The sequence below is a fragment of the Lepus europaeus genome, chromosome 7 (assembly GCF_033115175.1).
Source record: "Lepus europaeus isolate LE1 chromosome 7, mLepTim1.pri, whole genome shotgun sequence".
In the NCBI taxonomy this organism is placed as follows: domain Eukaryota; kingdom Metazoa; phylum Chordata; class Mammalia; order Lagomorpha; family Leporidae; genus Lepus; species Lepus europaeus.
The window spans coordinates 39,200,389-39,216,817 of NC_084833.1; the positions used below are offsets into that span (position 1 = coordinate 39,200,389).

At 36.1% G+C, this 16,429-nt stretch overlaps 1 protein-coding gene across 1 annotated transcript in view; it reads right to left on the reverse strand.

Moving 5' to 3' along the window:
* Positions 1–16,429, reverse strand: part of ANO3 (anoctamin 3) — a 418,996-nt gene that overhangs the window by 304,531 nt on the left and 98,036 nt on the right. Inside the window, 2 exon segments of the mRNA XM_062198061.1 lie at positions 4,912–4,923; positions 10,663–10,708. Coding sequence (XP_062054045.1) covers positions 4,912–4,923; positions 10,663–10,708 — 58 coding nt within the window.

Here is a 16,429-nt window from a genome sequence, read left to right on the forward strand (position 1 = left end):
GTAAACTGAGCAAAGTGTGTGACATATGAGTATTCTCTGCATTTTTGTAAATATCAAACTTTTCTTAAAATAAGTGTATTAATTGAAAAACAGGTCTTTCTTTATATTCAAGAGCAAGTAACAAAGAGATTTTTCTGGAGTAAATGAATATGTCTTTCAATTAAAAATACAAAAAATAATTTGATTGTAATTGCTAGAATTTTAATTCTAACTAATTAGTGACCCAGATGAGAGAAGGAAAGAAACATCATGTAAATAAGAGCAGAATTATTAGGAGAAATGATAGGAAAATATTTTAAAACTTAAAAGATAGAACAAGAAACGCTATTGTAGAAGTTATATGAGTACTGTAAGGAGAAAGGGGAATGGATCCTTAAAAGAATAGCAATAACTATATTAATTATAGAAAGAAAATTCTTAGGAATTGAAACAAATTTAGAATGAAAGGTAAAGAGACAACACATATCCTGATATATCTTATTAAAATTGTTGACCTTTAAGGGATATTACAAGTTTGCAAATAGAACTAGTACAATGCTAACAACAAAAACAGAAAAGAGATGGATGTATACATATTTTTAATAAAATATATTTATTGGGGAGGCAGAGAGACACACACATGGAGGGAGAGAGAGAGAGAGAGAGAGAGAGAGAGAGAGAGAGAGATTCCTTCTGCTAGTTAAATCCCCAAATGTCTACAAGAGCTAGTACTGGGCCAGCCAAAGCCAGGGTTTAGGGACCCAAGCTAGCTTTTCTATGTGAGTGGCAGGAACCTAGTCACCTTGGTCATCACTACTGCCTCCCAGGGTCTGCATATACCTTGAAAAAGCTGGAGTCAAAAACAGAACCTGACATCAAACTCAGGTACTCTAATGTGGGATATAAGTGTCTTAACTGGTATCTTGACCTCTAGGCTAATTTGGCATCCCTGGCTTGAAACTTCTTATTTACAATATGGAAAGCTAGAATAGCTTTTTCACATTGATGATGAAAGATGATTTCATCTTAGAATCACATAGATCCACAAGATGTGATTTATTCTCAAGCATAGGAAGATATTTGAGGATTTGTAATATTTTGAGCAATATTTAGCTTACACACCCTTTATTTACATGTGTAAGGAATGACTTAATTCAATTCCTAAAGATACTAAAATATTTCTTGAAAAGAAAAAAAATGATGTAAAAATTCTCGTTATTTCTTCACATGTCAAATCCAGGTAGTTAGGAGAGAAGGATGTAAAAACATTACAAATGTCTCTCCATAGGATAGAGAATGAGAAAGGAAAATGGCAGGTTAAAATAGCCTTAAGATTATTTTTTGTTGTTGTTGGGGAGAGATCAAGTAGGAGGAAAGCAGGAGCACATACCTGAATGACAAAATAATTTAGCATAAATTATCCCATTATGAGAATAAGGAAAATTAAAAGTAATATTTAATGACTGGGAAAGGAATAGAATATTGTTCAAGAAGAAAGCAAATTAAATGCAGTGCATCTCTGTTAAACCAGGGGAAAAACAGGATAAAGAAAATGTACAGTTAACAACAAAAAATAAATGAGAGATGTAAAGCAAAATGGAATGAATAAACTCAAGTTTATCAGCCAATACCAAAAATATGAACAGATTAAATTTTTCCACTAAAATCAACTTAATTCAAGATACGCATTTTGTTAGAAAGAAAAGTATTCAAGAAAACTTATTAAAATGATTGAGCAAAGTGATTTCAGGAAAAGGCAAACAAAAAATTAAGAAGGAGTCACAATGTTAATATTAGTTAAAGTGGAATTTCAAATTAGGATTAAATCTTTAAAGAGATATAGTGTGTAAAATTTCAAGTATAATTTACAAAAACATAAAACATAGTATTTTATGCACAAACCATTCCATATTTAATACAAAGACAAGCTATTATACAATCAGGAAATTAATACAGTAACAAATATAATGAGAGAAGCACACACATCTCTAGAAATATAAACGATATAGTAGGCAGAAGTAAACAAAGAAGCAAAATCTAGATTTCCTTTAACAATCAATGAACTTCATTCAACATACATTTAGAAGCATGCATTAACATTTTGCATTGGGTCAACATTCATGAAAATTGAATATATGCTCTGTCACATCCATTCTTTGTTGACTTTGCTCGGCTACAACTATATTTTTTAGAATCCCCTTCCTTTTGTGATGCCAGGTTGAAGCTGATCAGAAATCTGTGCATGACTTGGAAAGCTGAAGAAAAGCAGTCACTACATTCTGAATTTAGAGGTGATAAGAGAATGACACAGAGGTGATGAAACATAATAGCCAACCACTATTCTTTTGTCTAGCTGTTTCTCTCTATAGAAATTGCAACCCTCAAGTAGGCACAAATACCAAAGCCTTTCCATAGGCCATTCCATCAGTGCTACATCATGATCCCTCTTCAGATTCCTTGCTATCTCTAAGCTACCTGCCCTACCAATGAGTCCCAAGATCTGTTAATGACTTTTTCCTGATCCTCAAACTTTTCTTTTTAAACCATTACAGCTAGATATGTTCTTATTAATATAATAAATCACTTCTTCCATAATACTTTAAGTATTTCTCAGTCTGTTTCCCTGATTTTACTAATGGATAAAATAGATAAATAAAATTTTTGTAAAGAAGGAAAAGAAAAGGAGATGGAAACAGAAATAACTAAAAGAAAACTCTAGAGAGTTTATAAGCCACATACTTATATGCTAATCCAAAATAATTTTAAATTGGAGAAGTTTTTTTGTAGTCATAGAAATACAAATAAAAGTAACAAGGTGTCTTTTAAAACTCCTCTGATTAGTAAAAATGGAAAAAAGCCATAATACCTATATTTGTAGATGTTAAGAAGATTCTCTCATACATTGGTTTGGAACAGTGAAGAATTATAGCCTATTTTAACCAATAATCCATCTCCTAAAAGTCTATCCTATACAAACAGCCATAAATAATGATCCACATGTCAAGGTGTTTATTGCATCATTGGTCTTGGTAGCAAAACACTGAAAAAATTAATACCCAGAAAGATAGTTGTTTTTCATTTATCTTACCACAAAGACTGCTCAATTATTTTAGTACAAAAACAAAATAACCTATAGAAAGTTGCATACTATGTTGTTACTTTGGGCAGGCAGGTTAATAAGTCTGGATGGAAAAATAGAGAGAGAGAATGGAGCCAAAAACTGGGGAAAATAAAAATAAGCACTGTGCATTCAAAAGTATACACTTTGCCACATTTATGAATTTATGTGCAGTTATGTATATATATGGGTAAAATAAAATTAAACATTAAAAATTCTCATAATCTGGTCTAATATAATGTATTCAACAGATTTCTCTCTCAGCACAAACCTTCTGTTGGGTTAAAATACAGTCCTTGAAATGCCTCACCAAAAACATTCCCCAAATTACCTCTTTTCCTCTTTCTTGAGTGTTCTCAACCTGCTGCTCATCATCCAAGTGCTTCAAGGCTCAGCTGATGTACCACCTCTTCTCTGAATATAATACCCCACACAAAGTCTCTTCCGAACTCCTTCATCCTTCCTAAATAATTTAGCACTTAATTATATAGGACCATGTATTGTTCGCTGATTCTTTTATGCCAGTTAGTTTTGTCTCCCTAACTATTAGTCCTATTCTAGGTTTTTCCAATTCTCTTAACAGATGCATCATCAAATTACACCTTCTGTATGGTGATTGTTATGTATAACACAATGCTTAGTCTTTGGTTTCCAAACAAGGAGACAACTGGGCCAGTATGCATCCTTGACCTCAGAAAAATCTCAGCTAAAATTTATGTTCTGTGACTTCTTAGGGAATGTGCCAGAGTACATTTTACTCCTCTTAGCATTTGTCCCAGGGTCTGAAAAACAGAACTCTGAGGTTTAATATAAAACCCAAACAACTAGGACTATGAAAAGGGTTTTTATTAGAGAGCCAGCTAAACTGGCCTTGAGTCTGGACTCTACACTTTACCTCATATAATACTTAGCAATTATTGACTTGACCATCTGCGTCCATGTCATTTCAGCCTGTCAATAGCTATGATGGTTGTGTTACCCAGAACTAGTGTGGCCACATAATTTGTTTTCTTTAGCGTATGAAAAAGTTCACTGGTAATACAATTGTGAAAAAGGACTGTTCGTGGAAAACTAAGAACTTTGGCGACCACATCTAGAGAAAACACTGAGTCAGAGGAATTTAATTTGTGAGTAGCAGGATATAATTGTATTTTCTATTCACCCCTCTCTTCTCAAGCTTACCCCAGGGGAGAGGAGAGATCTGTAGTCAAATACAGTAGAGACACATTGTCTGCATAACTCATTAGTTTCTCTATGAGGTGTAGTCAATCATAAAAGGGCTATGGCTTGCTTATGTTATTTGCTATTAAACATCTCTAGCTAAACAAAAGAGATTCCAGCTGACAAACATTAAATCTAGCCTAAGGAATGTCTGTACAATATATTTTAAAAACAATTTTAAAGTATTACTCATGTTTTAAATTTAGAAATATACATATGTGTCCATTTACTATGTTCTTTTGGAAAAAAGTGGGGGATAACTCTTAAAAAAAATGTCACCCTCACTTGTCAAGGGCCAACTGGAACTGAACACTCTAGGCTTTCTTTTTAATCCTGTCTCCAATTCATCACATTTCTCTCAAGGTTGGGGGCTAATTACTTTTATCATCCCCCTTGTGACTGTATCTAACTACCTGTGTAAAGCACCCACATGTCCTGCCTAGACCCTGAAAGCAGTGGATAATCTGAGCAACCTGTAGGAAGGAGTTTGAGGGTGGTTCATGGAGCAAGTTAGAGGCAGAAGACTAGAAAACTAGAATTTCTCAGGACAGAAAGGGTAGAGTCTGGTAAAAAAAAAAAAAAAAAGTGAACACTGAGCTGCCCATCTTAAGAGGATCTTTGGGTACTGAGAGATGAGACAGATAAGATATCCACAGAAATTTATGGACTGATAGTAACTAGGTGGATCACTCTATCTGAATTCCATAGGCAGGTGAGATCATCTACAGCTGTGTTTTTTTTTTTTTCCTGACAAAATATAAAACTGAATAGACTTTATAAAAAATACAAAATTACATATAAAATATAAGAAATAATATCTCTTTATAAAACTGCTGTGAGTGCATTCAGTAATAAGTGAATGTGATTTGTATGCTCTAAATACGTAAGTTGAATGGCTTGATATTGATGAGGTGTAATTTTTTATTAAATTACTCAGATAAAGTCTTTTTTCCATGCTTCTTAAGCTCATTATATTCACCGAACACATTTTATTGAAAAGGAGAGAAGAAAAAGTCATTAAGCCATTACTAATGCAACTTTGTTATCATTTTTAATATATTTCCTGTAATCTTGAACCTCTAAGCCCATAATCACAAAGAAGGGGAAGGAAAAATCTTCAAGCACCAAACCAGTGTTGCAACAAGGGGCCTTAGATAGTGTGAGGTTTGGAAAGTGAAGACAGTCAAGCACAGAAGACAGAGAAAAAGAAAGAGCAGGGGATGACTTACTTGTCTGTCTCAGTTTTGGTATACCCATGGGCTACCTCACATCTCTGAACAGCATCACTGGTTTTCAATTTTTGGCCACAGGAATTTTTAATACATTTACAATTTGATAAACAGAACAAAAACAGCCAACGTTTAGTGAGAGCTTACTATGCTAAGGATTTATCTCCATCTTAGTAATAGCTTTATGAGATCAATACTGTGATCTCTAATTTACAAATTAGGAAATTGAATAACACAGGGATTAAATAACTTAGGCAAAATCATGCAGCTGGAAAATGCATAAAGATTTGAACACAGGTAATCTGACTTAAAAAATCATGTAGATGACTGTTTTGCACAAGAAAGTGCAGTAAGGTGGCTCCTGAGCTGATTTCTAAGAGAGAACCTGCTGCTGAACTACGTCCCCAGCTCCAAGGCCTCATTTTAAGGCTACCCTGGTGATGAGGCCTTGTTGAATTTGCCACACTGAAACTAAACTTTCTGTCCACTGTGGGCCCACAATACTGTGTGGACAAGCATATATTCCCCTTTTTTGTAAGCATTAAAATGTTTTTCTCCTACTGAATTTTTAAAAAGATTCTATTTATTTATTTTAGAGGTAGAATTAAAGAGAGAGGGAGAAATAAAGAGAAAAGTCTTCCATCCACTGATTTACTCCCCAAATGGCTGCCATGGCCAGAGCTGGGCCAGTCTGAAGCCAGAAGCCAGGAGCTTCCTCTGGGTCTTCCACATAGGTGTAAGGGCCCAAGGACATGGGCTATCTGTGACTGCCTTTCCAGGCCACAGCAGAAAACTATCAGAAGAGCATCCAGGACTAGAACCAGTGCCCATGTGGGATGATAGTGTCACAGGTGATGGCCTAGCCCACCACACCACAGCTCTGGCCGCCCTACTGAATTTTTTAAGTTGAGAAAAAGATCTCTGGCTGTCATGTTCTCTTTCTTTTTGTTTGCCTATTTTTATGTACTCCCTTTTTGTTATAAGATTTATTATAATATTCAATGCTATTGCAAAAACTTCTGGTAGTAATGTGATTATGAAAAGGCTTACATTTTTATTACAGTTATTCGAGGACTTACACATATTGTGGGTTTATAAAGCATATATAAATTGACTTCAAAAAGTTCATGGAAAATGGAATGAAAAGTTAAGCTCATTTTGGTGAAGAAAATTTTCTAAATCCACTCATAGTTTTTACCACAGAAATTAAAAGCAATCTCTAATATGCATGGATTTCAAATTTCTTGCACTGACTTAAACTTAGGCTTCAATTTCATTTTCCAAGATCTTTTTAATGTACTCTCATATTACCATCTTCATTTCCTTTATTAAAGCTATGAGACCCAAAGAACTTCAGTTAGTTGCTACTAAATGCTTCAGACTGCCTCAATGTTGGTTACTTAAATTTTAAATTTAATGTTCCTTTCAGGCTCTCTGCATATGGTCTCTCACCTAGGTCAGTCTCTGTTGTAAAGGAAATTCACAACAATGACAAAAATGGTGTCACAAATGTAGGATGGACTGAATACTTGTCACCGTCAAGGAAAATCATTCTATTATGCAAATTTCATGCTGATATGCAAGTATCCATTTTTATCAAAGGAATGCAATGACTGGTGCTAAGATGAGACTTTTTTAGACTTTCTGGGAACAGAATGGTAAGTAAAGTTTATAGCTTCTTTTTCTTTTTAAAAAAATATTTACTTACTTGAAAGTCAGAGTTACAATGAGAGAGTGACATACAAAGAGAGAGAGAGAGAGAGAGAGTTCTTCCATCTGCTCATTGACACCCCAAAAGGCTGCAAGGACCAGGGCTGGGCCAGGCCAAAGCCAGGAGCCAGGACCTTCATCTGTGTCTCCCACGTGGGTGCAGGGAGCCAAACATTTGGCCCATCATTCCCTGCCTTCCCAGCACATTAGCAGGGAGCTGGACCAGAAGTGGAGCAGCCAGGACTCTATTGTACCCCTATGGGATGCTGGCGGTTCAGACCACAGATTAACCCACTATAACACAGCACTAGCCCAAGACTATAACTTCTGATTTGGGTTGATAAGGGCTAAATTACCCTCTCCCTAAAGAATTTGGAGTTACCTACATTTAGTCATCCCACAATATTTCTATACTTTGGAACATTATGTTACACAAAAGGAATGACTTCCACATTGTCTATCAATAAGAAACAAATTTAAAAATATGAAAACCAAAAAAGGGAATGATATTTGGGATTAATTTTTAAAAAGTGTGTGAAAAAATGAATAATTAAAATATTCCTTTGATATTTAGTTGTTTACCGTGTTCAGAATAATAAAAGCTGTGTCAAAAGATAAAAAACACCCAAAAAGCAAAGAAGAAGAAGTCTTTTAATAAATGAAGAGGGAAAACTTGGAGTAATCTCTAAGAAAAATTACATGATACTCCCAACAGTTACAAGTCTGACCCTATTTACAACACAAAGACATATCAGTTCCTAGTGTGAGAGGCAAAAAGTTCTCTGTTACATATTATAGTTTTATACAGAGCAGTCGCAAGGCTGTTGATAAAGTCTTCTGTGGAATTACTGACTTTCATCAATTTAGAGCTGCTTAGTAAATTATCTTTATACTCTTTAGTAATTTCTTCACATACACAGTGATTTTTGGTGATCTATAATGTGACTATAGTTTCTCTTGAACATGTCTAAAGACAAAATGAAAGCATTCCTTTCTAATAACAACTGTAATTCAGTTTCTAGTCAGCGGGGATTTTATGTATAATAACTTTCAAAGATTATGCCAATGTCTGTGAATGTGCTGGAGCTCTGTCTTCCCAGGAGACGGATGTGTTTTTAAACTGTAGTTCAGGACTATAGAAAGGCAGAAGTAGCTAGAACACAGGACAGACACTTTTGATGTCTAAACTTCATTCATTTTACCTGTACTAGATTAGCACTACTGCCTCATGGAGTTGTGAGGAGGAGTTAATGAATCTACACAAAGAGCTTGAACTATGGACCAAACACAGTGGATGTCACATAACTTAATAAAGACTAGTTCTTACTGATGTTGTTATCATGCTTAACATTATCCTAGAGTCTTTTTACTCACATTACTCTTCATTGATTCACCATTTCTCCTTCTTTATTTCCTTTCCAGAATCTACTATTCTTTGAGGATGTAGAAACTTGTGATAATTACCTGCATGTATTATTTAGGATAAGAAATTCACATAGGAACAAAATAGGATTAATGAAATATTAAGAGTGAAGTGTACACCAGAAAATCGATAGCTGACTAGTTGCTGAGAGGCATTGTAAAGTGGCTGTTACCTTATATTGTAGTCTTAGGATTCAGATTTTGGGAGAAGGAAAAAGTTTCTAGAAAGGTCGAGTTGGAGTAACCAAGTTCATGGTCTATATTATGATATCAGTGCAATACTATGACATTTTAAAATAAAAATTGTACTCACTTGAGGACTGGATTCACAGTATATATGTAGAATATACTATTTCCAAAACATACACACTCACACTGAAAAATGTAATCTCATCCAAAGATTTCTGTCAAACTCAAAATCAAGGCAAGGCAATATAATTATGATTTGAGAAGCTAATAACATTCGGTAATAGCCCAATGTACCCTTCTCAATGTGGTTGTGGGTGATGAGTACTTCTATATCAGAGTACAGTCTTCCATTAAAAGTTCTCTAATAGGTATTACTGGCATTGGATTCTCTGTCTTTATGTTTTCTTGCTTGGGTTATCTACCTTCTAGATGACTTGTACTCTGTTTAACTATGATAATTTCATTGAATAACTTGGCTTAATATTAGCCAGTAAGTTGACTAACCAGTAGATTTGTACCTTCTCTTGATAAGTGGAATTCAAAAAGGAATTGAGAAGCAAGGATTTAGACTGGTGATTAAGAAAAGGGATGCTCAAGGCCCATATTGGAGAAAATGGATTTGAATCCCAGATCCACTTCCATTACCAGTTTCCTGTTACTATGTACTTTGGGAAGCAGAAGCTAATGGCACAAATATTTGGGTATCTGCTACTCACGTTGGAACCTGGAATGAGTTCTCAGCTCCTGGTTTCAGCCTGGTTCAGCCCCTGCCATTGTAAGCATTTGGGGATAGATTCAGTGGATGTATGACCTCTTTCTCTCTCTCACTCCTTCTCTCTCTCTGCTTCTAAAATAAATATACATAGATTTAAAAATAAAAAAGTATTATTAAACATATTTTACATTTATCTAGTTTCATATAAACTAGGCTAGCTTAATACTAAATATAAAGTATTTTAGGAAAATTGGTTGTTTATATATGATTAAACAATGATCAAAAATTCAAATTAAGTATTTTTTATTAAATATTATAAGGGTATATCAAGTGATTTGTACAATAGTCTTTGCTAATATTTTATTTTATCTTTTACAAATATATACACAGCTGTTTTTTTAAGATTTATTTATTCATTTGAAAGGCAAAGTTACAAAGAGGCAAAGGTGGAGGCAGAGAGAGAGAGAGAGGTCCTCCATCCACTGGTTCACTCCCCAGATGGCCACAATGGCCGGAGCTACACTGAACTGAAGCCAGGAGACAGAAGCTTCTTCTAGGTCTCCCATGTGGATGCAGGGGCCCAAGGACTTGGGCCATCTTCTGCTGCTTTCCCAGGACATAGCAGAGAACTATATCAGAAGTGGAGCAGCTGGGACCCAAATCAGCCACCATAAGGATGCTGGCACTGCCAGGTGGCGGCTTTACCTGCTATGTCACAGCTTATCGGCCCCACTGACTAGTATTTTAAATGAAAATGCTTTAATAAAAATGTTGAAGAAAGATATTTTCATTTAATGTCTGTATTAGACATTTATAAGTAGGGGCAATTTCACTAGAAGTTTGGGATGAAACTAAATAAATTACAGAAGTAAATGTGCTTTGTAAACTGTATCCTGAACTAAAGTACCACATATGGTAATTAATAACAAAAATATAATATCTTATGTTTGTGTTAAATTTTCACACCCCATCCAGTCTACCACATTACACTGAATAGCACAGTTGGTAGAAGCTCCTGAAACTCCGTCCTCAGAACTCACCTTCGCTATATTTATCTTTGAAATCCCACACACACGCACACACACTTCTCAACCCCACAATGAGCTCAACACAACTTCTACAAGCCTGTAAGAGGGAACAAAAGAACAAAATAAAGATTGCTCAGAAACTCACTAGACCAGAACCAGAGTAGAAAATTATAGTGGGAAAAAAGAAGCTTTTCATGGTAACTATCACTGCAGTAGAGCTACTCTCTGGTATAGGTCAAATTAGTTCTGAAGTGTGTAGGAAGACAGAATTTTCAGTAAATTGCATTAGAAGCTAAGCAGGTGGGAAGATTCTTTTTGCTGTTACATAAGCTTATATAGCTGTCATCTTCGAGAAAACTTCAGATGGTCAGATTTTCCAATTATATTTTCAAAGGGTGAGTAACACCCATACAATTATCCTGCCCAACCAACCTCAAAGGCTGCACCTTTTTCTTACTTGCTTACTGCTCTTTGTAAGTGTACTAACCCAAGAGAATTCCCTGATCATGTTCCATACATTTTGCCTCTGAGCTTCTGCTCAGTCTGTGTTCTGTGTCTCGAATGCCATCTTTACCCACCAGGTCAATAGAAAGCCCACGCTTTAATTCAGAGCTCAGTCATCAAAAGCAGCATTACAAGAGATGTTTCCATTTGCAAATATCCATGCCTATTAAAAAAAGCATTACTACAGAAATGTATTGAAGCATTAAAAGATACATAATAAGATGTAGTGGAGACTACAATTCCTACCACTCCAGCCATATCTGCTTAGGGAGATGAAGATCTCTAACCATAGGACTTTTGTTCTGTTAAATGGGAATGATAATAACTATCTTAGAGTGTTGTTGCAGAAATGATGCCCTGTAAATGCTGGTTAGCCTTCATATACACATTCATTAAGTCCCTGGCATAGATATTGTCAAAGCAAGCATTTAATATGCGGTAGCACAATTTCTTATGCTCATAATTACAATAATTACTATATTTATACACATTCCTAATTAGAAAAGTGTTTGACACGGTGCCTTGTACTTGACAAGGATTATTTATTTTCATTTAAATGAAAGTTGCTTAAACTTATACAATTGTTATATCATATAGGAGACTCCATCCTTTAAGCAGTTTGTCAACTATATGCATTGGTATTATGTGATAATTGAAAGAAAAAAATCCGTTACTCATCTATTATTTTGATTCAGAAGTCTGAATGTTCTTATAAGGGTGTGGACTTGAGGGACATAATGCTCCCCAGATAAATGCTTTCGAAACTTAGTTTTTTTTGTTTTTTTTTTTTCTCTTGCGATTAGATTCCATATGAGTAAATATAACATAACCTTATTCATATTCACGGTTCTATAGGATTATATATATATATATATTTTGGCAAGCAGAGTGGACAGTGAGAGAGAGAGACAGAGAAAAAGGTCTTCCTTTGTCGTTGGTTCACCCTCCAATGGCTGCTGCAGCCAGTGCACTGCAGCCGGCGCACCGCGCTGATCCGAAGCCAGGAGCCAAGGGCTTCTCCTGGTCTCCCATGCAGGTGCAGGACCCAAGGACTTGGGCCATTCTCCTCTGCACTCCCGGGCCACAGCAGAGAGCTGGCCTGGAAGAGGGGCAACCAGGACAGAATCTGGCGCCCCGACTTGGACTAGAACCCAGGGTGCCAGCGCCACAGGCGGAGGGTCAGCCTATTGAGCTGCGGTGCTGGCCAGATTATGAATTTTTAAGTAGTAATTTGTTCAGGATTCTTGTTCATTTATCTAAGATACACATAATAGTGCAACAAGCATTATTATGAGTACGTCTTTTTGATTTGGCGCATGTATTTCAGTAAAAGAGAGTAAGTGGAAAGGGAAAGTTCATTTTAAAATTTTTAATTTTTTGCTGAATTATCCTCCAGGCAGGATTTACCAGTTTGCAAGTCACAGAACACTCTCCTTTTTGAAGTCCTATGACAGCCCCCAGTTATTTACATATAAACAATCCTGTATATTATCAATGTTTTTACAAATGTAGGCAATCTGGTAGGATCACCAATTTATTATTATTATTTAATTTAAAGTTCACTTTTTCTTTTATTTTGAGGGAGAGTTTACAGAGAGGGACACACACACACACATACACATATACAGAGAGAGAGAGAGAGAGAGAGAGAGAGAGAGAGAGAGAATCTTCCATCTGCTGGCTCACTCCGCAAAATGCCACAACAGTTGGGGTCGGAGATGGGCCAATACGAAACCAGGAACCAGGAGCTTCTTCCAGGTCACCCACGTGGGTGCAATGGACCAAGAGTTTTTCCCTTGCTTTCTCAAGTGCATTATCAGGAAGCTGGATCAGAGGTGTAGCAGTCGGGACTCAAATTGGAGTGTATATGCGTCCATATGGGTTTATATGGGTCCATACGTGTTGCAGACAATGGCTTTATCCACTGTGCCACAACACTGGCCCCTCATGTTTACTTTTAACTGCTAGTGAGATTTCCCACTGTTTTTGAAGGATAATCTCATGTATGCTAAAGAATGGCCACAGTCTAATTTTGTATTGTTTTTCTTTTCATTCATTGTTAAGATTGGATTTAAAAAAAAAAACTTTAATATTGACTTTCTAATTTTACTGAATTTTCATCAGAAAATTTGGGATTGGTGTTGTGTTGTAGTAGATAAAGTCACTGCCTGCGATGACGGCAATCCATATGGTGCCAGTTCATTCCTGGATGCTCCACTTCGAATCCAGTGACCTGCTAATGCTCTGGGAAAAGCAACAGAAGATGGCCCAAGTGTTTGGGCCGCTGCCACTCACGTGAGAGACCAAGATGAAAGTCTTGATTCCTGGCTTTGGCCTGGCACACTATTGGCTATTGAGGCCATCAGTGTAGTGAAGCAGAGAATAAAAGACCTCTTTCTCACTCTCTACCTCTCCTTTTCTCTCTATAACTCTTTCAAATAAAGAAAGAAATAATTAAAAAATAAGGCTAAACCAGAAAAACAGCCTAAGTAGAAAGAAAGCTATATTCCAAAAGCAAATTTAAAGTATGAAAATACTAAAACCATGTAAATATAAAAATATTAATCATCAATAATAAATTAATTGAAATAAGCACAAAATGTATTTAAACGAACATATTATTAAAAATAAAATGAGGGGCCAGCGCTGTGGTGCATCAGGTTAACACCCTGACCTGAAGTGCAGGCATCCCATATGGGCGCCGGTTCAAGATCTGGCTGCTCCACTTCCCATCCAACTCTCTGCTATGGCCTGGGAAAGCAGTGGAGGATGGCCCAAGTCATTGGGCCCCTGCACCTGCTTGGGAGACCCGGAAGAATCTCTTGGCTCCTGGCTACAGATAGGTGCAGCTCTGGCCATTGCAACCATTTGGGGAGTGAACCATCAGATGGAAGACCTCTCTCTCTCTGCCTCTCTTTCTGTGTAACTCTTGTAAATAAATAAATAAATCTTTAAAAAAATAAAAAAGAAAAAAATACTTATTAGTGAAGGTCTTATTGCAAGAAACTTTTATGATTGCTGGAAGTAGCATCTTTGTACAGCTTCATTATAATTTCATGAATACATATATATATATATAGCTACACAAAAGCTGAAATAAATGTTATAGAATATTAAAAGTGCTAATCTTAAAATAGCAAAAGCTAGCCTTATTTCGTTCCTTGAACTTTCAATGCATTCTGATATTTCTACTTTGTTAGCTATAGTAGTTTTATAATTACAAATTTAAAAAGAATTTCAAAGTAGTATTTAAGATCCTTATATTAATTGTTGAAATAATCAGAACAATTCTTCTGACTTCTTTCTTTTTTTAAAGTGAACATTTACTGTTGAGGAGGAAAACTTTACTTTCATTTCTCCAAATTGTAGGTCACAGTTTACATCTAAGCAATTATGTGAGACATGATAATGACTGTCAGACTGACTGGATATTGGCAAGTGTCTTAAGAACTTCTGCCCAGTACCTAAACTTGGCAGGGCTAAATAACTATTTTTCCTCAGTTTACAATCTGTGACTTTAATCATTTTCTGCCATTAATATTTTTCTAAAAGATTCAGGTTTATCTATTTTAAGGGTCTGTGAAGAGAAGCAAGCATCCACTTTATTCTCAACTTGAGCGTATTTGTCCTTTAAGACGACAATGAGAGGAAAAGTAAGAGTCTTTGTTGTAAGATATCTAAGGATCTCTGTAATCAAAATCGCATAAACATCTTTGTCTCTGTCTCTGTCCCTGTCCCTTCTTTTCCTTTCCCACTAACATATTCCTACAATGGCAGGGTTGGAAGACAGGATTTAGTGTCATTTTAGAATCGGGCTTTAGAGCACTTGTGTTCTGTGCAGCTGTCCAGAGGAAACCTAGGATGGTAGAAGGTAGAAGAGTGTTCAGAGAATGGCCACCAGGGCCACTTCAGATGCTGTTCAAATCAAAGTATTGGAGCTGGCATTGTGGTGTGGTGGGTAAAGCTGCCACCTATGATCCCATCTGGGTACTGGTTTCAGTCCCAACTGCTTCATTTCTGATCCATCTCCCTGTTAATATGCAGCAGAAGATGGCCAAAGTACATGGGCTCCTGCTATTCATCAGGGAGACCTAGAAAAAGTTCCTGGATCCTGGCTTTGACCTGGTCCTGCCCTGGTCACTGCAGCCCTTTGGGGAGTGAATCAGTGGATGGAAGATCTCTGTCGCTTCATCTCTCTCTCTCTCTCTCTCTCTCTCTCTCTCTGTGTGTGCAACTCTGCCTTTCAAATAAATAAATAAATTTTTAAATAAAATACTTTAATTTTTCATAGAGAAAAAAATGCTGGTACATTAAAAAGAAAAAAAAAACCAAACACTTAATAGTATGTTTTCCTATGCATGAGAAACTACAGTCCCAGTTCAGTTACTTAGCCAACAATGTGATGCAGTTACTTAGCTGCAATGTGATATCAGTGATAGGGAAAGAATCCGGGATTTTGGATTTTAAATTCCAAATTGAAATTAGAAAATTAAAGACAGTGGTAGCAATCTGTAATTCTGGAATTTCCATGGGGTTGCTATAGCTCAAGAGACACATTGTGAAGAAGCAATTAAGAAAGTAAAGAGGTAGCTAGGCAACAGTAGAACCATTATCCTCAAAATAATGTGAGGGCTATTATGCAGGGAAAGGATACTTTGGCTTCAACAGAGTTGTGCAATATACAAGGAAGTTACACTGAGCATTTGCTGAGAATTAGCATAGATTTTTGCACACACCTGTGCAACAGAAGCATATCTATAGTGGGAATTGCTAGAGGTTTGTTCCTACATGATTGCCAGAATCTGAACAAGCAATGCAAGTTGGCCATATCACAAAATATGCAAATCTGATCTGTTGTCTGCCTCAAAGGAAAGGAAATGAGGTGAGGTTTGCTTGGGGCATTCTATAAGCAGAACAAACTGTACAGCACCATGTATACCATGTGACACTCCTTTTCCTTGGGTCCTTCATTTCGGTATCTGTAATGAGAGAAGGGTATTGGTTTCTAAAATATTTTTCTATTTTACATACTTGGTTATTTTACTTGAAGCATTTTGGTTTTGTTCTTAATTTTCTTTGGTCTAAAATAGGGATAGGGTGTCAAGAAGGAGAAAGGCAAAAGAAAGAGGAAAAAAAGTAGCAATTGCCTTAGGGATATGGTATCTAGTCTTATATTGTTACTGAAAAATATCACCCTAGATATCTCTGTAACATGAAAATAAATATTACTAAAATATGTTTTTGAATAGCCTAGGGGAAGGCTGTGTATGTGTGTGTGTTTTCGTGTATGCATGCAAACCACACTAAAACCAAA